The 23268-nt window shown below is 37.7% G+C and overlaps 1 protein-coding gene across 3 annotated transcripts in view; it reads left to right on the top strand.

Moving 5' to 3' along the window:
- HECW2 (HECT, C2 and WW domain containing E3 ubiquitin protein ligase 2) overlaps positions 1–23268 on the top strand; it is a 355083-nt gene that overhangs the window by 240885 nt on the left and 90930 nt on the right. For all 3 annotated transcript variants that reach the window (XM_054699957.1, XM_037523745.2, XM_054699958.1), the window contains exons 11-14: positions 9983–10133; positions 11196–11299; positions 11893–12017; positions 21818–22003. In XM_054699957.1, coding sequence (XP_054555932.1) covers positions 9983–10133; positions 11196–11299; positions 11893–12017; positions 21818–22003 — 566 coding nt within the window. The remainder of the gene's footprint in view (positions 1–9982; positions 10134–11195; positions 11300–11892; positions 12018–21817; positions 22004–23268) is intronic.

The raw sequence follows: 23268 nt of genomic DNA, 5'->3' as shown, positions 1-23268 counted from the left end.
AATCAGCTCCCCAAGGGCTCTAGGAGAGATCTCTGGCGCCACCTAGCGACTTGAAGCCAGCACAGGCTCCTGAAGGAGCTAGTGGCCAGCTGGGGAGTTAGCCCACGCCGAGCCCCTTCCGAACAAGTAGTCTGAGCCCACAGGGAGAGCGAGCACCCACAGCCGGGGCAGACCAGGCGCGCAGAAGAGTGTGCCTGAGACCGGACGCGCAGGGAGTGTGTCCCACATCACCATTATAGAATAGGGACATTTCTTCAGTAAAGACTACCTGCAGAAGGCTTCCTCAGGAGCCAGAGGTGAGCGGGGGAAGTTCGCCCACGCCAGACCGCCTCTGGCCTGCAGTCCAAGCCCAGAGGGGGAGCAGGAACCCACCGCCGGGGCGGACCAGGCGCACAGGGGAGTGTGTCCCCACATCGGCATTGTAGAACAGGGACCTTTCTCCAGTAAAGACTGCTTGAAACTGACAGATGACTCCTGGAGGAACCAGAGGGGAGCAGAGAAGCCCACCCAAGATGCCGGCCAGTCCCAACAACACAGTGTCCCAATGCATACGGCAAATTAGAAAACAGACAGTAGGGAGGAGGAGAACCACACGCAACCTAGCAACTCTCCAGAGAAAAAGCACACCACAAAAAGAAAACCAGCCCCCAGATTGCAACGACAGTAACTTGGAAGAACTTCTGAGCCTTCCAGAAAGAGAATTTAAAATTGCCGTGATTAAAAAACTGACAGAAGTCATAAAGGAAAACAATGATAAGGGAAAAATAATCAACGATCAGAAGAATGCAATTGAGTCCCTAAAGAGGGAAGTAAAAGAAATGCAGGAGATCAAAGAATTAATGGAAGAACTAAAGAATTCTGGGAAAAGCAATGAAAGCAGAATTGATGAAATGGAAGAACGAATAAGTACTCTTGAAGACACAGAAATAAAAAGAACCAAAACAGAAAAGGAAAGAGAAGTACGAAGGAAAAAGAATGAAGAAAGACTTCGGGAACTATCTGACTCCATGAGGAAAGGAAATATAAGAGTTATAGGAATACCAGAAGGAGAGGAGAGAGAAGTAGGAACAGAGAAAATATTCAAAGAGATAATTGAAGAGAACTTCCCAAATGTGAAGGAGGAGCTGAAAATTGATATACAAGAAGCAAGAAGAACACCAAACTTCCACGATGAAAGGAAAAATACAGCAAGACACATAATAGTAAAGCTCCCAAGAATCCAGGACAAGGAAAAAATAATGAAGCTGGCAAGAGGGAAGAAACAGATAACATTCAAAGGAAAGCCAATCAGGCTGACATCAGACTTCTCCGAAGAAACACTACGGGCAAGGAGAGAGTGGAGGGACATAGTCAACAGACTCCAAGAAAACAGATGCCAACCAAGAATACTCTATCCCGCAAAGCTCTCCTTCCTCTTTGAAGAAAGAATATGGACCTTCCCAGACAAACAGAAACTCCGGAATTTCATTGCAACTAAACCCCCACTCCAAAAAATACTACAAGGAGTCCTAAAGCCAGAACCTCAGAGGGACGAATAACAACGAAAGAAGGCCAAAAAAAAAAAAGTTATTAAAAGAATAAATAAATAAAATCAAAGGAAAGACAAACACAATGGCAAATACAGATGTTAACATATCAATATTAACTCTAAATGTAAATGGACTAAACTCTTCAATAAAAAGATACAGAGTTGCAGCCTGGATTAAGAAACAAAACCCAACCTTTTGCTGTCTCCAGGAAACACATTTAGCTACAAAAGATAAAAATAGGCTCAAAGTTAAAGGATGGAAAACAATCCTACAAGCAAATGGACCAAAAAAGAAAGCAGGAACAGCTATACTTATATCAGATAAAATAGATTTCAAACTCAAAAAGATAAAAAGAGACCCCAATGGTCACTACATTATGATCAAGGGGACAATACTTCAAGAAGAAATAACACTCATTAACATATACTCACCAAACGAAGGAGCACCAAAATATATCAGACAACTGTTGTCCTCTCTGAAAACAGACATCAGAGAAAACACATACGTAGTGGGAGACTTCAACACACCACTATCAACAATGGATAGATCAACAAGACAAAAAATAAGTAAAGAAACCAAAGCTCTAAATAAGGACCTAGAGCAATTGGGCTTAACAGACATCGATAGAACACTAAACCCCAAAAAAACGGAGTACACATTTTTCTCAAGCGCACACGGATCATTCTCCAGGATCGATCACATACTGGGGCACAAGACAAACATCAACAGATACACCAAGATTGAAATCATATCAACCATCTTTTCTGACCATGGAGGCATCAAACTAGAAATAAACCATAAAAAGAAGGCAAGGAACTTTCCTACCTCATGGAGATTAAAAACCACACTACTGGAAGACCACTGGACTAATGAGGAGATCAAAGAAGAAATTAAAAAAATTTTTTGAATTGAACGACAAGGAGGACACCAATATCCTAAATGTATGGGATGCAGCAAAAGCAGTAATAAGAGGAAAATATATAGCAATAGAAGCTCACATCAAGAAACAAGAAAGAACTCAAAGAAACAACCTAATCTCGAAGCTCAAAGATCTAGAAAAAGAACAACAAAAAAACCCCAAAACCAGTAGAAGAAAAGAAATAATAAAAACCAAAGCAGAAATAAATGAAATTGAAACTAAAAAACAATCCAAAAGATCAATGAAACCAAGAGCTGGTTCTTTGAAAAAATAAATAAAATAGACAAACCCCTAGCCAGGCTCACAAAGGAAAAAAGGGAGAAAGCACAAATACACAGGATCATCAATGAAAGAGGAGAAATCACAACGGACACAGCAGAAATCAAAAGAATAATCAGTAACTACTATGAAGAGTTATATGGAAACAAGTTTAACAATCTAGAGGAGATGGACAAATTCCTACAACTCTACAATCACCCAAAGCTAGATAAAGAAGAAATTGAGCACCTAAACAGACCAATTACAATTAGCGAAATTGAAATGGTAATCAAAAACCTCCCCAAAAACAAAAGCCCAGGACCTGATGGATTTACAAATGAATTCTACCAAACATTCAGAGACGAATTAGTGCCTATCCTTCACAAACTCTTCCAAAAAATTGAGAAGGAAGGGACAATACCAAACACGTTCTATGAAGCCAACATTACACTAATACCAAAACCGAACAAGGACAACACAAAAAAGGAAAACTACAGGCCAATCTCCCTAATGAACACTGATGCAAAAATTCTCAATAAAATTTTAGCCATCAGAATCCAACAATGTATCCATAAGATAATTCACCACGACCAAGTAGGATTCATTCCAGGGACACAAGGATGGTTTAACATCCGAAAATCAATCAACGTTATCCAACACATCAACAAAAAGAAATATAAAAACCATATGATAATATCAATAGATGCTGAGAAAGCTTTCGACAAAGTGCAACACCCATTCATGATAAAAGCCCTTGAAATTCTTGGGATACAAGGAACATACCTTAACATCATAAAGGCCATCTATGACAAGCCAACAGCCAGTATCATTCTCAATGGTGAAAAGCTGAAAGCAATTCCATTAAGATCTGGAACAAGACAAGGATGTCCACTCTCACCACTGCTTTTCAATATAATACTGGAAGTCCTAGCCAGGGCAATAAGACAAGAGAAAGACATCCAAGGAATCCAAATAGGAAAAGCAGAAGTCAAACTATCACTATTTGCAGACGATATGATATTATACATAGAGAACCCCAAAAACTCCACAGAAAAGCTAATTCAACTCATCAATCAGTTCAGTAAAGTGGCAGGATACAAAATCAACACGCAAAAGTCAGTAGCCTTCCTATACACAAACAATAAATCTGAAGAAGAAGAAATAAAAAAAACCATCCCTTTCGTTATTGAAACAAAAAAAATCAAATATTTGGGAATAAATCTAACAAAAGAGGTAAAGGACCTATACAAAGAAAACTATAAAACACTGTTAAAAGAAATAGAAGAAGACACAAAGAAATGGAGAGATATCCCCTGCTCATGGATTGGAAGAATAAACATTATTAAAATGGCCATCCTTCCGAAAGCAATATACAGATTCAATGCTATTCCAATCAAAATTTCAATGTCATTCTTCAAAGAAATAGAACAATTATTGATGAAATTCATATGGAATCACAAAAAACCCCGAATAGCCAAAGCTCTCCTGAAAAAAAAAAGAAGGGAATGGAGGCATCACACTCCCAGACTTCAAACTCTACTACAAAGCCATAATCATCAAAACTGCATGGTATTGGAACAAGAACAGACATACAGACCAATGGAATCGAATAGAAAATCCAGAAATAAACCCACAGATTTATGGTCAACTAATCTTTGACAAAGGAGCAAAGACTATGCATTGGAGCAAAGAAAGTTTGTTCAATAAATGGTGCTGGGAAAACTGGGTCGCTACATGCAAAAGAATGAAGCTTGACCACTACCTCACACCATACACAAAAATCAACTCAAAATGGATTAAAGAATTAGACATAAGACCTGAAACCATAAAATATATAGAAGGAAATATAGGCGAAACACTACGTGATTTGCACATCAAAGACATCTTTACAGACACATCACCCAAAGCAGTGATAGTGAAGGCGAAGATAAACAGCTGGGACTACATCAAATTAAAGAGCTTCTGCACAGCAAAAGAGACAATAACAAAAACAAAGAGAAACCCACCAACTGGGAGAACATTTTTGCACACAACACTAATGATAAAGGACTGATCACAAAAATCTGCAAAGAGCTGATGAGACTCAACAACAACAAAGAAAATAATCCAGTCAAAAAATGGGCAGAAGAGCTAAAAAACTTCTCTGAAGAGGAAATGCAAATGGCCAACAGGAATATGAAAAAATGTTCAACATCACTTGTCATCAGGGAAATGCAAATCAAAACTACCATGAGATACCATCTTACACCAGTGAGAATGGCACTTATTAAAAAAACTAGCAACAACAAATGTTGGCGAGGTTGTGGAGAAAAAGGAACTCTTCTGCACTGTTGGTGGGAGTGCAAACTGGTCCAACCACTGTGGAAAGCTGTGTGGAGATTTCTGGACCTACTAAACATAGAGCTTCCATATGATCCAGCAATTCCACTCCTAGGTATTTACCCAAAGGACACAGAAACATCAATTCCAAAGAACACCTGCACCCCTATGTTTATAGCAGCACTGTTTACAATAGCTAAGCTTTGGAAACAACCCAAATGCCCAAAAATAGATGACTGGATCTTGAAGATGTGGTACATATATACCATGGAATATTACTCAGCATTCAAAAAGATAAACACATGCAATTTGCAGCAACATGGATGGCGCTGGAAGGGATCATGCTCAGCGAAATAAGCCAAAAAGAAAAAGAAAAATACCGGATGGTCTCACTCATAGCAGGAATCTAGAAAACTTAAATAAGGGACCAGGAAAATGAATAACTATAAGAAAGTGAAAATCAAAATCAACAAAAAACTATGAACCAGAGACACTTTTAGGGGGGCAGGGGCGGGAGGGGAGGGATTGGGGTCAGAATGGGGGGGCTGCAATTGTATGGGGAATATAACAATAAAATTTATTATCTAATAAAAAAAAATAAAAAATAAAAAAAAAGTGTGCAGCTATTTCAGAATTTAAAATTCTTTAAATCTTCATACATACAGAAAAGAACATATTCATTCTGTTTATTTCTCCCAAACTCAGTGTACCCATTCAACCAGTACCACATCATGGGACCTAGAAATCCCTTTCCAATTCCTGACCTACCCACTACTGAAAGGGAAGGGGAGCTACTATCATGACTCCCCAAATCATAGATAGCTTAAACTTACTTTTGTACTTTGTACAGATGGTATTATACTTCCTTGAGTGTTAAAGAAAAAAATATTTTAAGCACTGCTGTCTAGCGTTTATCACAAATGTTGTATTTTTCCTTAAAAATACTTTTAGTTCATTAAAACTTTGTGGCCTCAACATTTTGGTGAAGGTACTGTGGTTATTGTAATTATTTTGTGTGACATTCAGGCACTTAGTTTTTCTAAATCCAATTATAACCAATTCAAGCCTCCAGTCCTAGTCCCCTCACCCCTGTGATTCACACAGATACTTCACTGCTGATTTTCCCTGATATATAATTCATTCTGTTTAGTCATTGATCTTCTTTCCAGTCTCAGCATTTACTGAGATATGTTCACATCTTCATCTGGTCACCTACTGGATGGTCCAGTAGAGACCAAGTTCTAGTTTGAAGGGAGTGAGAAGGAAGAGTAATGAGATGAAGAGGGCTCAAATGGGGACAGCCTTGCGCCATTCCAACATACATTGATTCTAAAAGTGAAAATGTTTACAGCCTTATCTATACTATCTTCCTTTGGTGCCCTGCATAGAGGGATTAGCACTGAGACTGTGATCTAGTGTAGTTTCATATACTTTCTAACACTTTGATTTCCCCTGATTGTCCACCTATTTTTAAAAGGCTCTTATATTTGAATCCCAGAGCATCTAAGAGTCTACTTGCTTATGAATTTTAGTGAGTGCTTTAGACTAGAGTTTAGTTTCTTGTACTTCATGACATCTGAGAAATCTAATATTAGCTCCACGGGCTTGTCCAGTAATGTAGCTACTGTTTTAAGATCTTGTTAATTCATGCCAATGTTTCTCTAATTTTAGTATGTCTAGTAATCACTTGGTGCGGTAATTATAAATGTAGATAGCTGAATCCTAGCTTCAGAGCATTTTATTCTAAAAATGTGGTGTGTCCTGGAAATCTGTATTTTGGTTGATTTTCAAAATGATTCTTACCCATATTCTTACTGTCAAAGTCTCACACCTTGAGTAGCATTTCTCCACATAATAGATTTTAAGTCTTTTTATTGTCTTGCAGCTCTTAATACCGATGAAATCTTAGGTAGAAGATCAGAATATACACCAGATACTCTTGAGCTACAGGGTGAATGTGGGGCTGCAGGTGGTTCCAGAAGCTCACTCCTCAGGGCCCTAAAGTCCATGTCTCTATTAAGGTTTAATTAATCATAGTTTAGCTTGGAAATTCTGACCTAGACATAAGATGTTGCTAAATCCTTATTAAGCCAAATGTAATAAAAGGAGTGTCATTTTACAGATTCATATAATTTTAGAACTGGGAGGGACCTTTGCAATATTTAATTCTGTCTTCTAAGTTTTCTGGTAAAGAAACTATGGTTAATAGAGGTGTAGTAATTTGTTGAAGTTCATGTGGCAAGGATGTGACAAAGCTACAACCTCAAACCAGCTCTGCTATTTGCCAATTTAGTGTCTCACACACACACACACACACACACACTCACTTTCACTTCACATTGATCATATACCTCATTTTACAATGTGGCAAGTAAGTGCTAAGATCTCAGTCTTCAAACCCTGCTTATTTGATTTTAACATTGTCTATAAAAGATGCTAGGTAATGAGTTCTTATATGTTTGTATCAACCAAAAACAAACCAGGCACAGTATAAAAAATTATAGATGTTAAAGCAACTGTACCCACCCTCTCTACCCTGCAAAATTGCTTTGGTAGATAAGATAGAGAGCTGCCTGCCTCTAAGCACCTCTATGGCTATGCCTGAATGCAAAAGTATTGACTGCTTGGGTAAGAGTGGATGCGTAGTTCATGAATAAGTCAACAGAACAACAGCCTTTCCTGATCCTATGCCAGGTATCCACTTGAAGCCAATGATGCAGCATTTCTTTTCATGGAGACTTAAGTAACAACCTCATTTTAAAGATGTGATATTTGATAAGGACAGCCTAGCTATGCATCCATCATTCTGTGTTCTTAGAAAGCAATTTTTGGGCCTCATTTTCTTATTCTCCCTGTTGGACATAGCAGTATCTTTATTGAAACACAAACTAGCCTTTGTGAAAAGTGAATGTAAGAATCATTCTTTTTTTATGGCTTGATGGTATTTAAATTGTTTATTCATTAGATATTAAGTGCAAGGCACAGTGGTAAATATATTTGGAGATGCCTCATCTCCTTATCCCTTGCCATTTTGCTACCCACATGGCCCCTGTATAGTCCACATTTCACGGGCTAAAATGTTTTAGTTTATTCAAGGAAAACATTCTATCTTTGAAGATAATTTTCTTTGCTTTCTTTTGTCAGAAAATGGAAAGTATGCGATAATGTGTTTTCTTTTCTTCCTTAACTGCCAGAAAACTTAGAGCCAAATTTTAGTTATAATCTTATCTTGGGAGTTTGGCAGGATCTCTCTGTCTATTTCCTTTAAATTGGTTTCTGTTCTGTTTTTATCCCTAATTGACCTATTCTAGTTTTTAAAAGAAATTGGAAGCTACTGTAAACATTTTTGAGAAAGTAATGGCCGTTTGTTTTCATGTGCATTTGATTTGACAGATAGTATGTGCTTGAATTATCTTGGCTCTAATGAGAAAAGAACATGAGAGTAATAGTTGGTTCTCAAGATTTTTGAAATGGAAAAGTGTGCAAGGAGTAAAGCAAAACAATGGAATTGATGAAAGGTTTTGGAAAACAGTTCTGGAAAATGCTTTAATATACTTGCTATTTGTCAGCATATGGCAGGTTGAGCAAAGGTCTTTTGGAGATGTTCTAATGATGGGATTGTAGCTATGCCTAAAGAATTCATATTTGGCAGTCTGGTTATTATGAGTATGTGACCTTGGAGCATGAGTGACATTGAGTAGCTTGGTGTCTATGTGATGCTTTTCCTCAGCCAAATGTTTCTTTCTCTTGCCATTTTTCATAAATTATCATGTGCTGAGATCAACAAAAGGAAATCTTTCCACTTCCTGCTGAGGCAGCCCTTGATGATGGTCTGCTGCTGGCTGGGATCTATCCTACAGATCTTTCCAGTCCTAAGGACTTTGTTGGAATATGTGCTCTGTTCACCCCCAGAACAAATGCCACAGCTGATCAGGAACAAACATGCCTTCCTCCTGGTCTCCGGAATTAGACCCATGGTGTCTATATGGAGAGTTTTGAAATAATTGGCTGCTCAGGAGAAAGGTGATTATTACCTCCACAAAAGAATTTATGTAGGAACAGAAAGGTGTACAAACTCTTCTGGTTAGTGAGTAGATCTCTGCTGTTTTCATGTGCCCCTATATGAATTAATCTTTCCCAGCTGCTGTCAGTTTCAAAATTTTACCTTTTGAAAAAGATCAACTCATGCTCTCTTTATTTTAATAGGGAACACGCGTTTTTGAAAAGAGGCACAGAGGTAGGACTTTGGGATCTGAAGACCAGTCTGTGCTCTGATTTCTCTGATGATTCACTTATATAGTTGTTTACAAAGAGTAACACACTTAACCAATGGAATTGTTTAAACATAAATTGAATAAACTTTTAAAACACTGTCTTTGTTTGAGGTTGGAGGCAAGTAATTATCCTTGCTCAGAAAGTATATTCACTTGGGGAAAAGCACAAATTGAAGTTTGCGATAATGATATAGTTTGATGACCCTGCTAGTACTGTTTTCTTCTGAAGACTGAATTTGCTAATGATGTGTGTAAATATGCACATAGATGTTTCCAGTTTATGAGTCTTTCATCTAAACTAGAAAAAAAATGTATTTGGTGAAAAAAAATCATCGAGACATGAATAGCTGAAGTATTATACCATGTATTTGTATTTTTAAAGCGCCGGCACTGATACATGAAGGAAGAGTTTTGTGCATGGATCTGAAAGGATCCGCTACATTCAGATTCTTCAAGGGATTGGTATGACACACACAGGATATATTTACTAACCTGTCACAACAGATTCTGGGGTGGACCAGGCAGGGGAGGGTAGGGAAGGTGCCAGATTATGCTCGGAGATAGATGTTAGTAGCCCCAAATTATAGCATGTCAGAGAGAAAAACATGTGCAGAATTTAATGAACCACACTAAGAGCCTCAGCTCCTCCTCCTAACACTTCTCGCCGCATTACTGCCATTTAGACTGGGAGGCGCGCATTGACAGCCACGGCAGGATCTTCTACGTGGATCACGTCAACAGAACCACCACGTGGCAGCGGCCCACAGCTCCCCCTGCCCCGCAGGTGCTGCAGCGGTCCAACTCCATACAGCAGATGGAGCAGCTCAACAGGCGGTGAGGATGGGCTCTTTTGCTGGGACTGTTCTATTTTAGTGATTGGACTCATTTTTACTCAGAGCAAAGTAGTAAGCACAGTTGTTTCATCTCTGGGCGTCCTGTCATTAAGGTGTGACTGTTACCTCTTTTGACTCATAGACTTCGTTGAACTTCTCTTGGTCAAAAGAAAAAAATAACACCCACACTTATTGCTTACTCAGCTTGACTGTAAATAGAGAAGAAATAAGTTATGATGATCCTCTTTAATCATCATTCTGTTTTAGTAAAACAGAACATAAAATTTATTATTTTTGAAGATGAATTCATTTAGTAACATTCCCGTGAAAAAGCTCCATTATCAGCATCAGTTGTGAATTCTATTAAAGAAGTAAGAAAAATTCAGTGATATTGCACAAACTCTTTCACAAGTTAGAGAATGGAAAATTTTCCAACTTAGTTCATAAGGTAAATGTAACTCTTATGCTAACATGATATGACATTACAAAATATTACATATATTCATATGCCTTATGGACATAGAACCTAAAATTCTTAAAATGTTAGCAAATAAAATTCCATTATATATGGAAAGAATAACATATCACAATTAAGTGGGTTTACATTAGAAATGTATAAATGGTTTAGCATTCAAAAATGACTTAATTCTCCATATTAACAGACTATAGAATATACTTTATGATCTGAAACAAAGTACCTTTTTAAATCTCTAGTATCTTCATTTGAGATTCATCTTTAATTGCTCTGAAACACAAGGTCATTTTCTCCATAAACAATACAGGAGTTTTCTTTGGTTAAGCGTAAGGACCACAGTTTTGGGTTTGGGTTGTTTTTTTTAATTTATAACTTCTTGTCAGGAAAATGTTTCTCACACAATGAACAGGAGAAATGCAAAGCAATTCAATTTACTTAAACTACTGATGGTCCAGAAGGTCAAGGAATGGGGTTTGGGGAGGAAACAGTTGAGGCAATGAAGATATTGGAAACTTCTGGGTTCTGGGGAGTATTTGAGTCCTGCATTTTCCAGGCTGCTGGAATGTAACTCTAGAAACATCATTTTAGATACCAGAGTATCCGCAGAACCATGACTAATGAGAGACCTGAGGAAAATACCAACAGCATTGATGGGGCAGGGGAGGAAGCTGACTTTCACCAAGCCAGTGCAGGTAAGACCCTTTGGGTGGATTTATTTTGTAGTCTCACAAAAGAAGAAAACAGATAAGGAAGGATTTCTAAGAAATGAGGTTTGTTAAAATGAACTTTTGATCTTCGATAAGATCTGGTAATGCAACTCAAAAATGTATGCTTCACCAGAGACTCTTCTAATCCTTGAATTTTTATTGAAACCAAGAATCACAAAACCAAATTGAATACAGATTACTTTAATCTATGGATAGTAGGAAAAGATTAAATCTGGTCTATTAAAAAATCTAAGCATGAGCGAAAATATTTGGTATGACAAGAAATATTTAATTCAACTTTCACATATATAAGAAAGTCAGGTTGTAGATATGAATTGAGAGCAAGAGAGAAAATATTTGGGGGATTGTAATGATAGTAGATGTCATAGGTATTCTTCGGTTCTTTTTAAATGTAGATTGATAATGCACTGTCGCTTATCAGCATCTTTTAAAAACTGGTTCTAGAGATAGTTGCTTAAAGGTTTGCAACAGGGAAAAAAAATGGATGGAAGGTGATAGATACACTTTCACCACGTGGAGAGCTTTCTCTGAAAGCATTTGTGACCTGCCCCATCTAGATTTCCGACGGGAGAATGTCCTGCCCCACTCTACCTCCAGATCCCGGCTCACGTTGCTGTTACAGTCTCCCCCTGTGAAGTTCCTCATCAGCCCAGAGTTCTTCACCGTGCTGCATTCTAACCCTGTAAGTATCAAAGCTGAGGGCATGTGAAGGAAAAAGCGACAGACCAAAGGAAATTATCCTCATATAGATATAGCTATAAACTGACAATGATAGTGGCTAATGTTTATTGAGCATGAGGGTGTTCCAAGGTTTGGTTAAGAACTATAAATGTGTTATCCAGTGTCATCCAAGTGACCTATGCATTAGATTAAACTTGTAATTCCCACGGGAAGGAATGGAAGTTAAATAACATTCCCAAGGTTATATGGCTACTAATTGGTATCGCTTGGGTTAAAATCCTGGAGATTCTGACTCCAGACTCTGTGCTCTTAATGACCACTTAGCTTTACAGCACCAATATAACCAAACAACTTAGTGTTGATAGTAGGCAGTGGTCAGACTGGGCTTTGAGACTATAGTACATGCTCTTCAAAAGAAAGCAAGCATGTAAAATGAATACATTACTGTTATTTGAAAAATAAATCAATAAACAGAATATTTTATTTTATTTTTTTATGAAGATATAATTTTTTTTTAATTTTTTAAATTTTAATAAATTTTATTTTTATATTCCCCATACAATTGCAACCCCCTTATTTTGACCCCAATCCCTCCCCTCCCCAGACCCCACCCCCCATAGAGTGTCTCTGGTTCATAGTTTGTTGTTGATTTTGATTTTCACTTTCTTATAGTTATTCATTTTCCTGGTCCCTTATTTAAGTTTTCTAGATTCCTGCTATGAGTGAGACCATTCGGTATTTTTCTTTTTCTTTCTGGCTTATTTCGCTGAGCATGATCCCTTCCAGCGCCATCCATGTTGCTGCAAATTGCATTTGTTTATCTTTTTTGAATGCTGAGTAATATTTCATGGTGTATATGTACCACATCTTTTTGATCCAGTCATCTATTTTTGGGCATTTGGGTTGTTTCCAAAGCTTAGCTATTGTAAACAGTGCTGCTATAAACATAGGGGTGCAGGTGCTCTTTGGAATTGATGTTTCTGTGTCCTTTGGGTAAATACCTAGGAGTGGAATTGCTGGATCATATAGAAGCTCTATGTTTAGTAGGTCCAGAAATCTCCACACAGCTCTCCATAGTGGTTGGACCAGTTTGCACTCCCACCAACAGTGCAGGAGAGTTCCTTTTTCTCCACAACCTCGCCAACATTTGTTGTTGCTAGTTTTTTTAATAAGTGCCATTCTCACTGGTGTAAGATGGTATCTCATGGTAGTTTTGATTTGCATTTCCCTGATTACAAGGGATGTTGAACATTTTTTCATATGCCTGTTGGCCATTTGCATTTCCTCTTCAGAGAAGTTTCTTTTTAGCTCTTCTGCCCATTTTTTGACTGGATTCTTTTCTTTGTTGTTGTTGAGTCTCATCAGCTCTTTGCAGATTTTTGTGATCAGTCCTTTATCGTTAGTGTTGTGTGCAAAAATGTTCTCCCAGTCGGTGGGGTTTTTCTTTGTTTTTGTTATTGTCTCTTTTGCTGTGCAGAAGCTCTTTAATTTGATGTAGTCCCAGCTGTTGATCTTTGCCTTCACTATCACTGCTTTGGGTGATGTGTCTGTAAAGATGTCTTTGATGTGCATATCACGTAGTGAATAAACAGAATATTTTAAAGATTTATATAGTATGTATGGGAGATCATGATTTTTGTTGGGGAACATCCTCATGAAGTAGATTTAAATTTTCCTCTGATGAGTGAAAAAAGTATCTCTTCATTAATTCTCTCATTATGATTTCACTAGAGACCTAAAAATGTTAATATCAGCTAAAAGAATAATCTTTTGTTAACAGAACATCGTAAGAAACCTTAGCTTTTAAACCATTCTTCTAAATACAGAGGGATCATTCTGACTCTCTCTTTTACCTATTTGCTTTAATTTCATCCAGCTCTGCCTTTTAACCAAGATTCTTCTACCCTTTTCCTGATGTTGGTTCTAAACCAAGAAATCCCTCGCTATCAGCACCACTACCACCCACCCAATTAGAGTCTCATGACAACCAGTTTCTCTAGTTCTACTCACATGTCACTTTTCCCATATTTATTTTGGAATTATAATCTGGATTGGAAAGTTTTATTTTTCTCAGGAGGTACTAGCCTCCTGGAGGCACTAGGGCATATAAAATCTAGGAGGTGAATGGAAATATGTTGTATACCTGTTTTTTTAGTCATGTTGTAGTATATTTTTCTAAAACATTTCTAAAGAAGGGAAAGGTCTGAAAAGATTCTATAAATTAAGACAAACTTTAAAAAATGAGTGTTAGAGGAAAAGTTAGTTAGAAAGTATCTTGTCATGATGTGGCTCTTAAGTTGTATCACAGAATAAGTTATGAACATTGGTTAGTAAATATGGAGTAAGAGGGCCTTCTAGATGGAGGATATGCATGAGCTAAGGTACATATGAAGGATGTGTCCTATATACATAATGAGTTATTTCATTCATCCAATAAATGTGACTGAAAACACGATTTATGCTAGAAATTATGGTCGGTGCAGCAGACACAGTGGGGGTTAGTTAGTGTTCTTGCCCTGGGGTGGACAGAGAAGAAGGGCAGCTTTATTTATTTATTTATTTATTAACATTTGTGTTTTATTTATTCATTCATTCATCCATTTATTTATTTATTTATTTATTTAAATTTATACAAGCACTGGGTACAGTCAGAAGCGCAGGAGGGTGAGAGAATTCACCAGAGCCAGAGCGGGGAGCAGAGCAGGCAGAAGGACCGAAGTACACTGCCGAGGGGAGCAGCGGGCGGCAGGAGAGGTCTGCGCGCCATGTGGGACCCTCCTCTGGTGGCTGGGGAGCAGCCGGGGATCGAACCGGCGCTGCAGAGGCTGCGGGCAGCTTCGCAACCCAGGGCTCAAACGCTGCGCCACGGGGAGGAAGAAGGGCAGCTTTGGAAAGTTGTTTATGGAATGTCTTTCTGAAGGAAGATCATGAGTTGAAAGTGGAAAGATGAGAAATCATTGACCATGGGAAAAGCCAGGAGAAACTCACATCAAGAAACTGGAACAGCAAATGCAAGGACCCCCAAGGTTCATAAGAGAGATGGGGGAGCTGTTGTCTATAAGAAGGAAAGTGGGATGGTGTGATAGTCTGTTGGAAAGTCAGCAAGATCTATATCACAGATCTGGCTGTGGGACTTGGCAAGGAATTTGATAGCTGCATGATTCTGAGATCAGTAGGAAGCCATCTCACGCTCGGATTTGGAGACCGTAGAAAGGCAAGAGTGAAAGCAGAGTGAGGAGAATGAAGCCTCTTTCATGGTCAGGAGAAAGACAATGGTGTCTGGAACCATGAATGTTGGTGTGCAGAGGGAGAGAAGTACATGGATTCTACAGGCTGCACTAACTGTTATTAGGGTATAGTTTTGTGGTAGAAGGCTGCGAGGCTGTAGTTTTTAAATTTGCTAGAATTTTATAAATAAATTCATATTCTTGGATTTCTGGTTCATGAGGCCTAGAGTGGATCCCAGGGGTCTTTACCTTTTTTATTTTTTTAAGGTCCCTTACATGGTTCTGATGCAGTTGGTCTGTGACCTATAATTTGGGAATTTCTAGTATAAACAGGAATAACCGAATAACCCCAAATAACCTCACTGTCTCTGTCACAACTATAATTCGTCTGAATTTTGACAACTGTCTTATTTTAGCAGTGTGAAAATACTCACCAGTCAACGAGATTTTTTTGTTTGTTTTGTTTTCATGTTGTTCTATTTCTCTTTCTCTTCTTGGGCATGATTGTAAAACTTCTTTAGCTGGGCAGCCCATCTTTATTATAAAAGTATTCTTCCTAAAGCATTTTAATTTTTCCACTTCCTACCTGAACTTCATTTTTACTCACTAAAAGGATACCCCATGCTATGCATGTATGCATTTCTATAATATTTAAATTCTGTTGGATTTAGGAGGCTCATTTCCCTAACATATGGCAGAAATTAAAATAACTGGATTTTTCTTCTTAATGATTTATAGGAATAAGTCAGTAAGTACATGGCATTACTTGCTGTGATTTCTTCTTTCTAGATAAGCAGTAAATGTTACAAAACAAACTTTTCGGTTTCTTTAAGATTTTATTTTGGCTTCAATTTTTTTATGATCTGTAACTGTTTCAGTGTATTTCCTGTTTACATTATTGAAAATGTTCTATATACAGAAGGGAATATTAATTAGAAAGCTTTTATATGGTTTGAAGTAATTTATGTTAAAAGATAGTCATGAAAAATACTTTTTATTTAGCAATAATTTACTCAATCATGCATATTGAAAAGAAAGAAGTTTAAAGGCAAACTTGAAAAACAAAATACTGCTTTCTTTGCATCATTTGCTTTAAGATATATTCTACTGCCCTCTGCTGGTTCCAATCAGATTTCTTCCAAAATTGTTTTAAATCATTTCTCTCCATTACTCAAAATTTAGTTATTAGTGTCATGTCTTTAACAGTTGGTATGCCTGTGTTTGTCTAATTGATATCATACATAAATGCATTTCATTACATGGAACTGAATAATGTTCCCAACATACGTGCCAAATAATTATTCCTTTGATTACTAATAAGCTTAAAGCTATATTAATTCCATCATCTAAACTCCTTAACTCTTAAAGATTTATTTATTTATTTATACAAGCACTGGGGACAGTCAGAAGTGCGGGAGGGTGAGAGAATTCACCAGAGCCAGAGCGGAGAGCAGAGCAGAGCAGGCAGACTGATGAAGTACACTGCTGAGGGGAGCAGCGGGCAGCAGGAGAGGTCTGTGCGCCATGTGGGAACCTCGCCCAGTGGGCGGGGATCGAACCGGCATTGCAGAGGCTGCTGGCAGCTTCGCAACCCAGCACTCAACCACTGCGCCACCAGGGAGGCCCCTAAACTCCTTAACTCTTAATGAAGAAAAATATTGTTCCAAGATGCATGAATGTATTGTTACAGAACAGGAATTCCTGCTATTGCAAAGTAGATGAATTGATAGTTTACAGCTAGTTTTATTAACAAGTTAAATTTTCCCTGCATTTTGCTCTTTGGCTAAATGAAAACAATGAAAAATCCTTTATGAGTAAAAGAATTATAAAGGAAGACTGTGTAAGACAAGACTGTTTCCATATTCCAGCATACATATATGGGGAAAAAAATTTCTCGATTTTGTTTACAATAAATTTTTGTTTAGTGAATAATATTTACAAATGTTCTCATCAGCTCCCTTGGAAATATGAAAGACATTTACTATAGATCCAGTGATGTTATTTTGCAAGCTCAAATTGAGAATATCAATCTTTGATGAAGTATTTCAGAAATATGAAAGCTAGATTTTATTTGACAGTAACATACTCACCCGTGTTATTGAAAATAACAGAACTGGGAGAAGTCCAGTGCATCAGGTTACCATAACACTAAGAAAAAGACCACTGTAGTAAAGGACTATTCATATTTTGGTGGTGGGTGTTATGTGATGGCATACACATGGGAGGTGTGAACCTGTTCCCCTAAGTCATGTACAGTTTTGCAAATCAATATTTCCTTTAAAAAAAGTTAATAAACATTTTTTAAAATAAAAGGAAGATTTAAAGATAGTAGATTATATATATATATATATTCACACACCCACATATTTAGTTATCTATTCTCTATGAGGCACAATTCCACTCATGATTTTACCAAACATGATATTACATTGCTAATTCTGTCCAGCATTTTTACTAAACAAAATTGTTACATAACAATTTTTTTACTAAAAAATTTTAATAGAACATAGTATTCTAAAATAATAAAATTTTCAAAACAACAAAAATCCTGCCATGACAAAGAAGAAAAAAATTCTTATTTGCTTTGTGGTTCATTGATAAGAATTGAGTGTTTACATTCAGTTTTCTTGTTCTTCTGCCATATGACAGTGACTTTCCCATCAATTCCTCTCAACATTCTTTACTTCCAGAACCAAAAACACTTAACCAAAGAAAACACAATAAACTCTAGGAGTGTGACTTGTACAAGATAACACTAAGGAAATTCAGTTGGTCATTCAAACACTGAGTATTTATTTCATACTAGAAAGACAAGAAATAACCAAGAGGAAAGTTGGTTGGGAAAGGGAGTTTTGGCACAGAGAAGGTATAACTAAAATGGACATTTATTTCACAAGAAAGGAAAGCAAAATTTTCCTCCCTTTAGAGCTCATTTTTCAGGGGCGTGTCTACTGTCAATTAACTCTTCCCCTACTGCTTGGGAAACGACAGGCAGCAGCTTCCTGGGTGAAATTATCCTGTGTATTATCATAAGACTATGTTATGAAATAAATCCCATTTCCTCTTTCTTAATCTAGTTTTTGTTTTGAGTCAAAGAGCGTATATCCCTTTACTGCATCTTTTTCTATAAAACCAAACCAGACCAAAACAGCAATGCAAATACAGAATGGACAGTCACCCAGTTAAAACATTGAACCCCAGGGAGAGACTATAATGCCTACTTTTCTCTTAACCCACAGCTTTTGTCATTATCAACTTCCATGAAGACATAAACTTACTGTCTAATCCTACATAGTATTTCTTGACTCTTCAATCCACGTTTATTCTTAGCTTTTCTAGTTTAGTATTTGTACTGTCTCCATTGCCTTTGTTTTCCAGTCTCTGCTTTGACTCCAGAGAACTTCTTTCTCCCACACACGTACAATTTTCCTTCTCCATCCTTCTGAATGATCAGGCAGTGCTCATCTTTGTAGCCCTAGCATTTATCACAGGGCTTAGCATATAATTAGTGAAAGGTTATGGGACTTTTTTTCAGCATAATAGAAAGTAGGATTAGCTTGTGATCTTCAAAGTCCTCAAAGTAGAAAATAATTTCACTGCTATCACTTATCTGTTATAGATTAATAGAATCCCTTATATATTCTTTTACTTCTACCCTGTGTTTTTATTGTGATTTTTACCTCTTCAAAGGACTTTTGCATACTTTGTTCCGTTGGATTTGAGTCTTACCCACTTATCAAGAAAGCAGGGCATTATTATTCAATCTTACAGTAGTGAAAATTGAGCCAGTGATTAAATGACTTCCCTTGAATCTCCCTGTGAGTGTCAGAACTGTGACTAGAAATCTTCACTGTGAACTGGAGTATAAATATGCTTCCTGGGCATATATTAGTATATACCTTGGATAAACATGTATACAATATATATTCAAAAATAAAATAATATACATACATATACATAAGGTAGTTGTAAGGTAGTTTCTTTATAAAAAGTGTCAGCCTGGCTAGGTCTTATTGTTTGCCTTTAGGGTTTTCTATAGACCCTAATAGTTATGTATATATTATTCAGACTTGAAAAAGCTATGTTTCTGAAGGTTGTTTACTAGTTAGTAATGAAAGAAATCTTTCTTACACTTAATTTAGTTTGGTAGATGCTTTTTTCAAAGATCAGTCAACTTGGCACTATATTATATGTCTTACTGAGTGGAGAGGGGGAAGATGAAAGGACATAATTAATAAGACCAGCCTTAAGACTCCTGTGCTTTTAAAGAGCTGTTCAACCCCAGGGAATTACTTCAAGCCTGAGGCTGGGATGGGTTCTTTCACCTAATTACCACTGCTTCTTGTCCTAATGAAGTTTTTGCTTCTTTTCTTCAGCAGAATGAGGAGCATTTCTAGTGCTCTAGATAGAGAATCAGTATGTGGCCTGTTTATTTATTTTAATGGGAGGAAGGACAAGTGAGGGGGACCAGGAGCTACACCTATTTAGAACAACAGGATATATAATGATTTATCTGACAAAATTATCCCATAGTAATTTGTCCCAGAAGAGATCTGGAAGCTTATTACCATCACCACCACACACAAGCTAGTGTGAGACAAACTAGCTAATCTCAGGCCTCTAAACCTCCAATGTGAAAATATATCAGTAACATGGAGCCAAATACAGGAAACAGATGCCTTCCTGATTGGACTTAAAACTCCAAGGCAGGGTCAGCCACAGGCTAACCTATTAGTTAGCTAGCATTTGTCTCTCACAACCTCCAACTTCTTTTATTAGTCTCCCTCTCTGCTTTCATGGTATCCCTTTCTTATTCTCTTGTGCGCTCTAATTGCCAAGAATTTCTGTATAGGCCTGCCTTCTTTGGCAGTACTCCGTGCTCTGAGCCTCACAACTACTCACAGCCCTCAAAATCTTCTTTTGTTCAGACTGTTGGGCTAAAATACAACCTCAAAATACCTTATACTTGGTTGTACTAAGGACTCAATACGCTAGTATTTAAAGATGGTTTGTTCAATGTGGTCTACCTTTCTTCCATCCTGCCTTCCTTCCTTCTTTTCATTTTGACAAGGGAAAATTTTTAATGCAAAGCAACAATTATATAATAATGGTAAATCATTCAGATTAACTACATAATGTAGTTTAGGTGACACATCAGTAATGGCAGCCAACAAATCTCATAAGCTAGCAAAGGCTTGTTTTTCATTCCAAATTGGGTTATAAGTGTTCCCTGATCCCTGTAGTCACTCAGACTGGGGAGCCACAGTATCAAACATTGCCACTTATTGCTCTTACTGTGTCAAAGGGAAGAAAGCTCTAGTAGGACTCACATAGGCAATAAGTGCTTTGACCTGTATATGATATCCTAAGGGAACTTGGAGGGACAGAAGCAATGTTGATTGTGTTCATACTTATTCCCCTTTTAGCCTCAATAAAACTAGCACCATACTAAGCATAGCAGAGAGTAAATATTTATTAAAATGCAATGATTTCCAGGGATTCTGGTTTCTTTGGGGTTTTCCTTTGTCTATCTTAGACTAGAATACGTAACAGAGTTCAAGTAAAGCCTGCAGACCTTCAGACTCAGTCTAGTGTCCTGAGGATACTAAAGTAAGTGGGATTCAAAGTCATTTGAATCTGTCTGAGGATGGAATTCCAGGATCAATCATTCATGGCCTGGTTAATTTCATATGTATCATATTTCTTCTGCAGATTCAAGGAAATAGCTCCAAACAACTCTTCCCTTTTTTCTGCTTGACACAAGGCATTGTGCAATGAATATTTGTTGACTGACTCATAGGTAGAGAGCCCACAGATTATGGTTAATTTTTGGAATTGGTATCATAGAGATAAAGACTAGAATTTTGGACTAAAGAATCACTCTTTTTATATGGTGGTATAGTACAATTTTATTAAACATATGTTTAATCATATAAATTTACCATATATATATATATATATACCAGGAAAATGAAGAGTTAAAAAAATATATATAGTGGGGTATACAACCCAGGAAGTTCTGCCTGTTATCCCGGTCACAGGGCTTAGTCCTCTGAAGAGATCTAGATGAAAATTCTCACTCTACTGTGGTCTCAGTTGAATGTGACTCTTAGTGAGAAAAACTGAACCCATTGCATGTACTTCAAATATATGGTAAAGCATTTTCTTATACAACTTGAAACCTAAATGTATACCAACTGCTTCTTCTGGCATTCACCCACAAAACCAATGATCTGTTCCAGTGTTAGAGGGAAAATCTGTCTTGTTGGGGCTCATATGGAGTCTGTCTGTCTCTAGCATGGTATGATTTTTCCAAAAATCAACTTCAGGACCCAACATTCCCTGTAGAATAAAATTCCATGTCATTCTTGTTCTTTAGGAAAGTAGGCATCATCAGTAAAGCCTACCTTACATTCTATAGTGCATTTTATGTCAAGCAAAATGGTTTCTTCTGTCAGCTGTTTCGTCTGGCTTTACCTTGAGGCCTGCCTCCCCATCAGCAGACTAGCCTAACACAGATAATGCTTTTGCACGTTGCAGCACTTTCACTTTGACTCTCCATCCTTTTCTCCAGAGTGCCTACCGCATGTTTACAAACAACACGTGTTTGAAGCACATGATCACCAAAGTCCGGCGGGACACCCACCACTTTGAACGCTACCAGCATAACCGGGACCTTGTGGGATTCCTCAACATGTTTGCGAACAAACAGCTGGAGCTGCCCAGGGGCTGGGAAATGAAACATGATCATCAAGGCAAGGTAACATGAGTCGCTGAGGGGAGCTGCTGAATGACTGTGGCTCCTGGTAGATGTGGCAGTTGGCTCTGCCCTTCAAGGGAGGGCTGAAAGGCTTTGTGAGGTGAAACATGCCATCTCCTTATTCCAGGAAACGTGAACACACAGGTCGTTTATGACAACGATCAGAACTCCACTGTTCTGAAGTAGTGTGTATAATGGATGGATGTGAGGGCACTTGTTTGCAAAACACTTGCTTTTTCCTGGTTATTCTTATTATATAATCTCTCACTATTGCTGATGATTAGAGAAAATGTTTCTGAGGAAGCAGCTGATGTTACAGATAACTACTATCTATGGTACTGTTTGGAGAAGGTACGTCTTTGTGACGCTGGCTGGGTTTGAGCCTCACTCTTGTTAGTTCAGAACCATGACTTTGTTATCACGTTAACAAGAGTCATAGACTGACTGGTAATTGATGAGAAATAAGGAGCTGTGTTTTTAGGTCAGAGTATCCACATCTGTACTTCCTTAGTAGACAGATGAGCCAGATAACTGGAGGTGTTATATGAGTAAGAAATTAAAATGAGAAAGTAATTTTTGTAAGGGTTTCCACAGCTATGATTTTATTTAACTCTTGTTTGGCACCTGCTCTGTGCCATGAAGTGTTTAAGGTCTTTATATGTTTAACACATTCACAGCAACTCCAGAAGGCAGGACTATTATAATAATTATTGCCATTTACAGATGAGAAACCCCAGGTCCAGAATGGCTCAGGTATGTACCAGTCAGTGTCACAGGAATGGGTGGTAACTGGGCTGTGTTGTCAGTATCCATGCTCTTAACTGTGACATTATGCTCTTCAAGTGTTGAGTAACAACCTCAGTTTCCCCTGTCTGTATAAAGACTTGAAATGCATGACTTGAAGGGTGGGGAAGTTTAAAATGACATAATATTTGAAGTATTTAACCATGCTTGGTTTGTTTAACAAATATTTATGGAGCACCCACTGCTTTATAGATTTGCCATTCCCATGGCAAGAGACTGCAAATAAATACCTAGTATGCCAAGTACTGAGTAATGCTATGTTTTAAAAGAAAGCACGGTCACATGCTAGAGAAAGACAGGAGTGGAGGTTTATTTTATGCAGGTGGCCAGGAAAGAGCTCACAGATAACACTACATGGAGACAGGGATCCAAAAGTAATAAAGAGTAAATCACATCAGGGGAAGAGCTTTAAGGCGAGTGGAATGTGTAAGATATTCTATAAATTTCATTCTCCCCCAAGT

This window comes from Talpa occidentalis, unplaced genomic scaffold (assembly GCF_014898055.3).
Source record: "Talpa occidentalis isolate TD23 unplaced genomic scaffold, MPIMG_talOcc4v2.1 talOcc4.3, whole genome shotgun sequence".
NCBI lineage: Eukaryota > Metazoa > Chordata > Mammalia > Eulipotyphla > Talpidae > Talpa > Talpa occidentalis.
The sequence above is the reverse complement of the archived record's forward strand: the minus strand, read 5'-3'. Positions and strand labels throughout refer to the sequence as shown.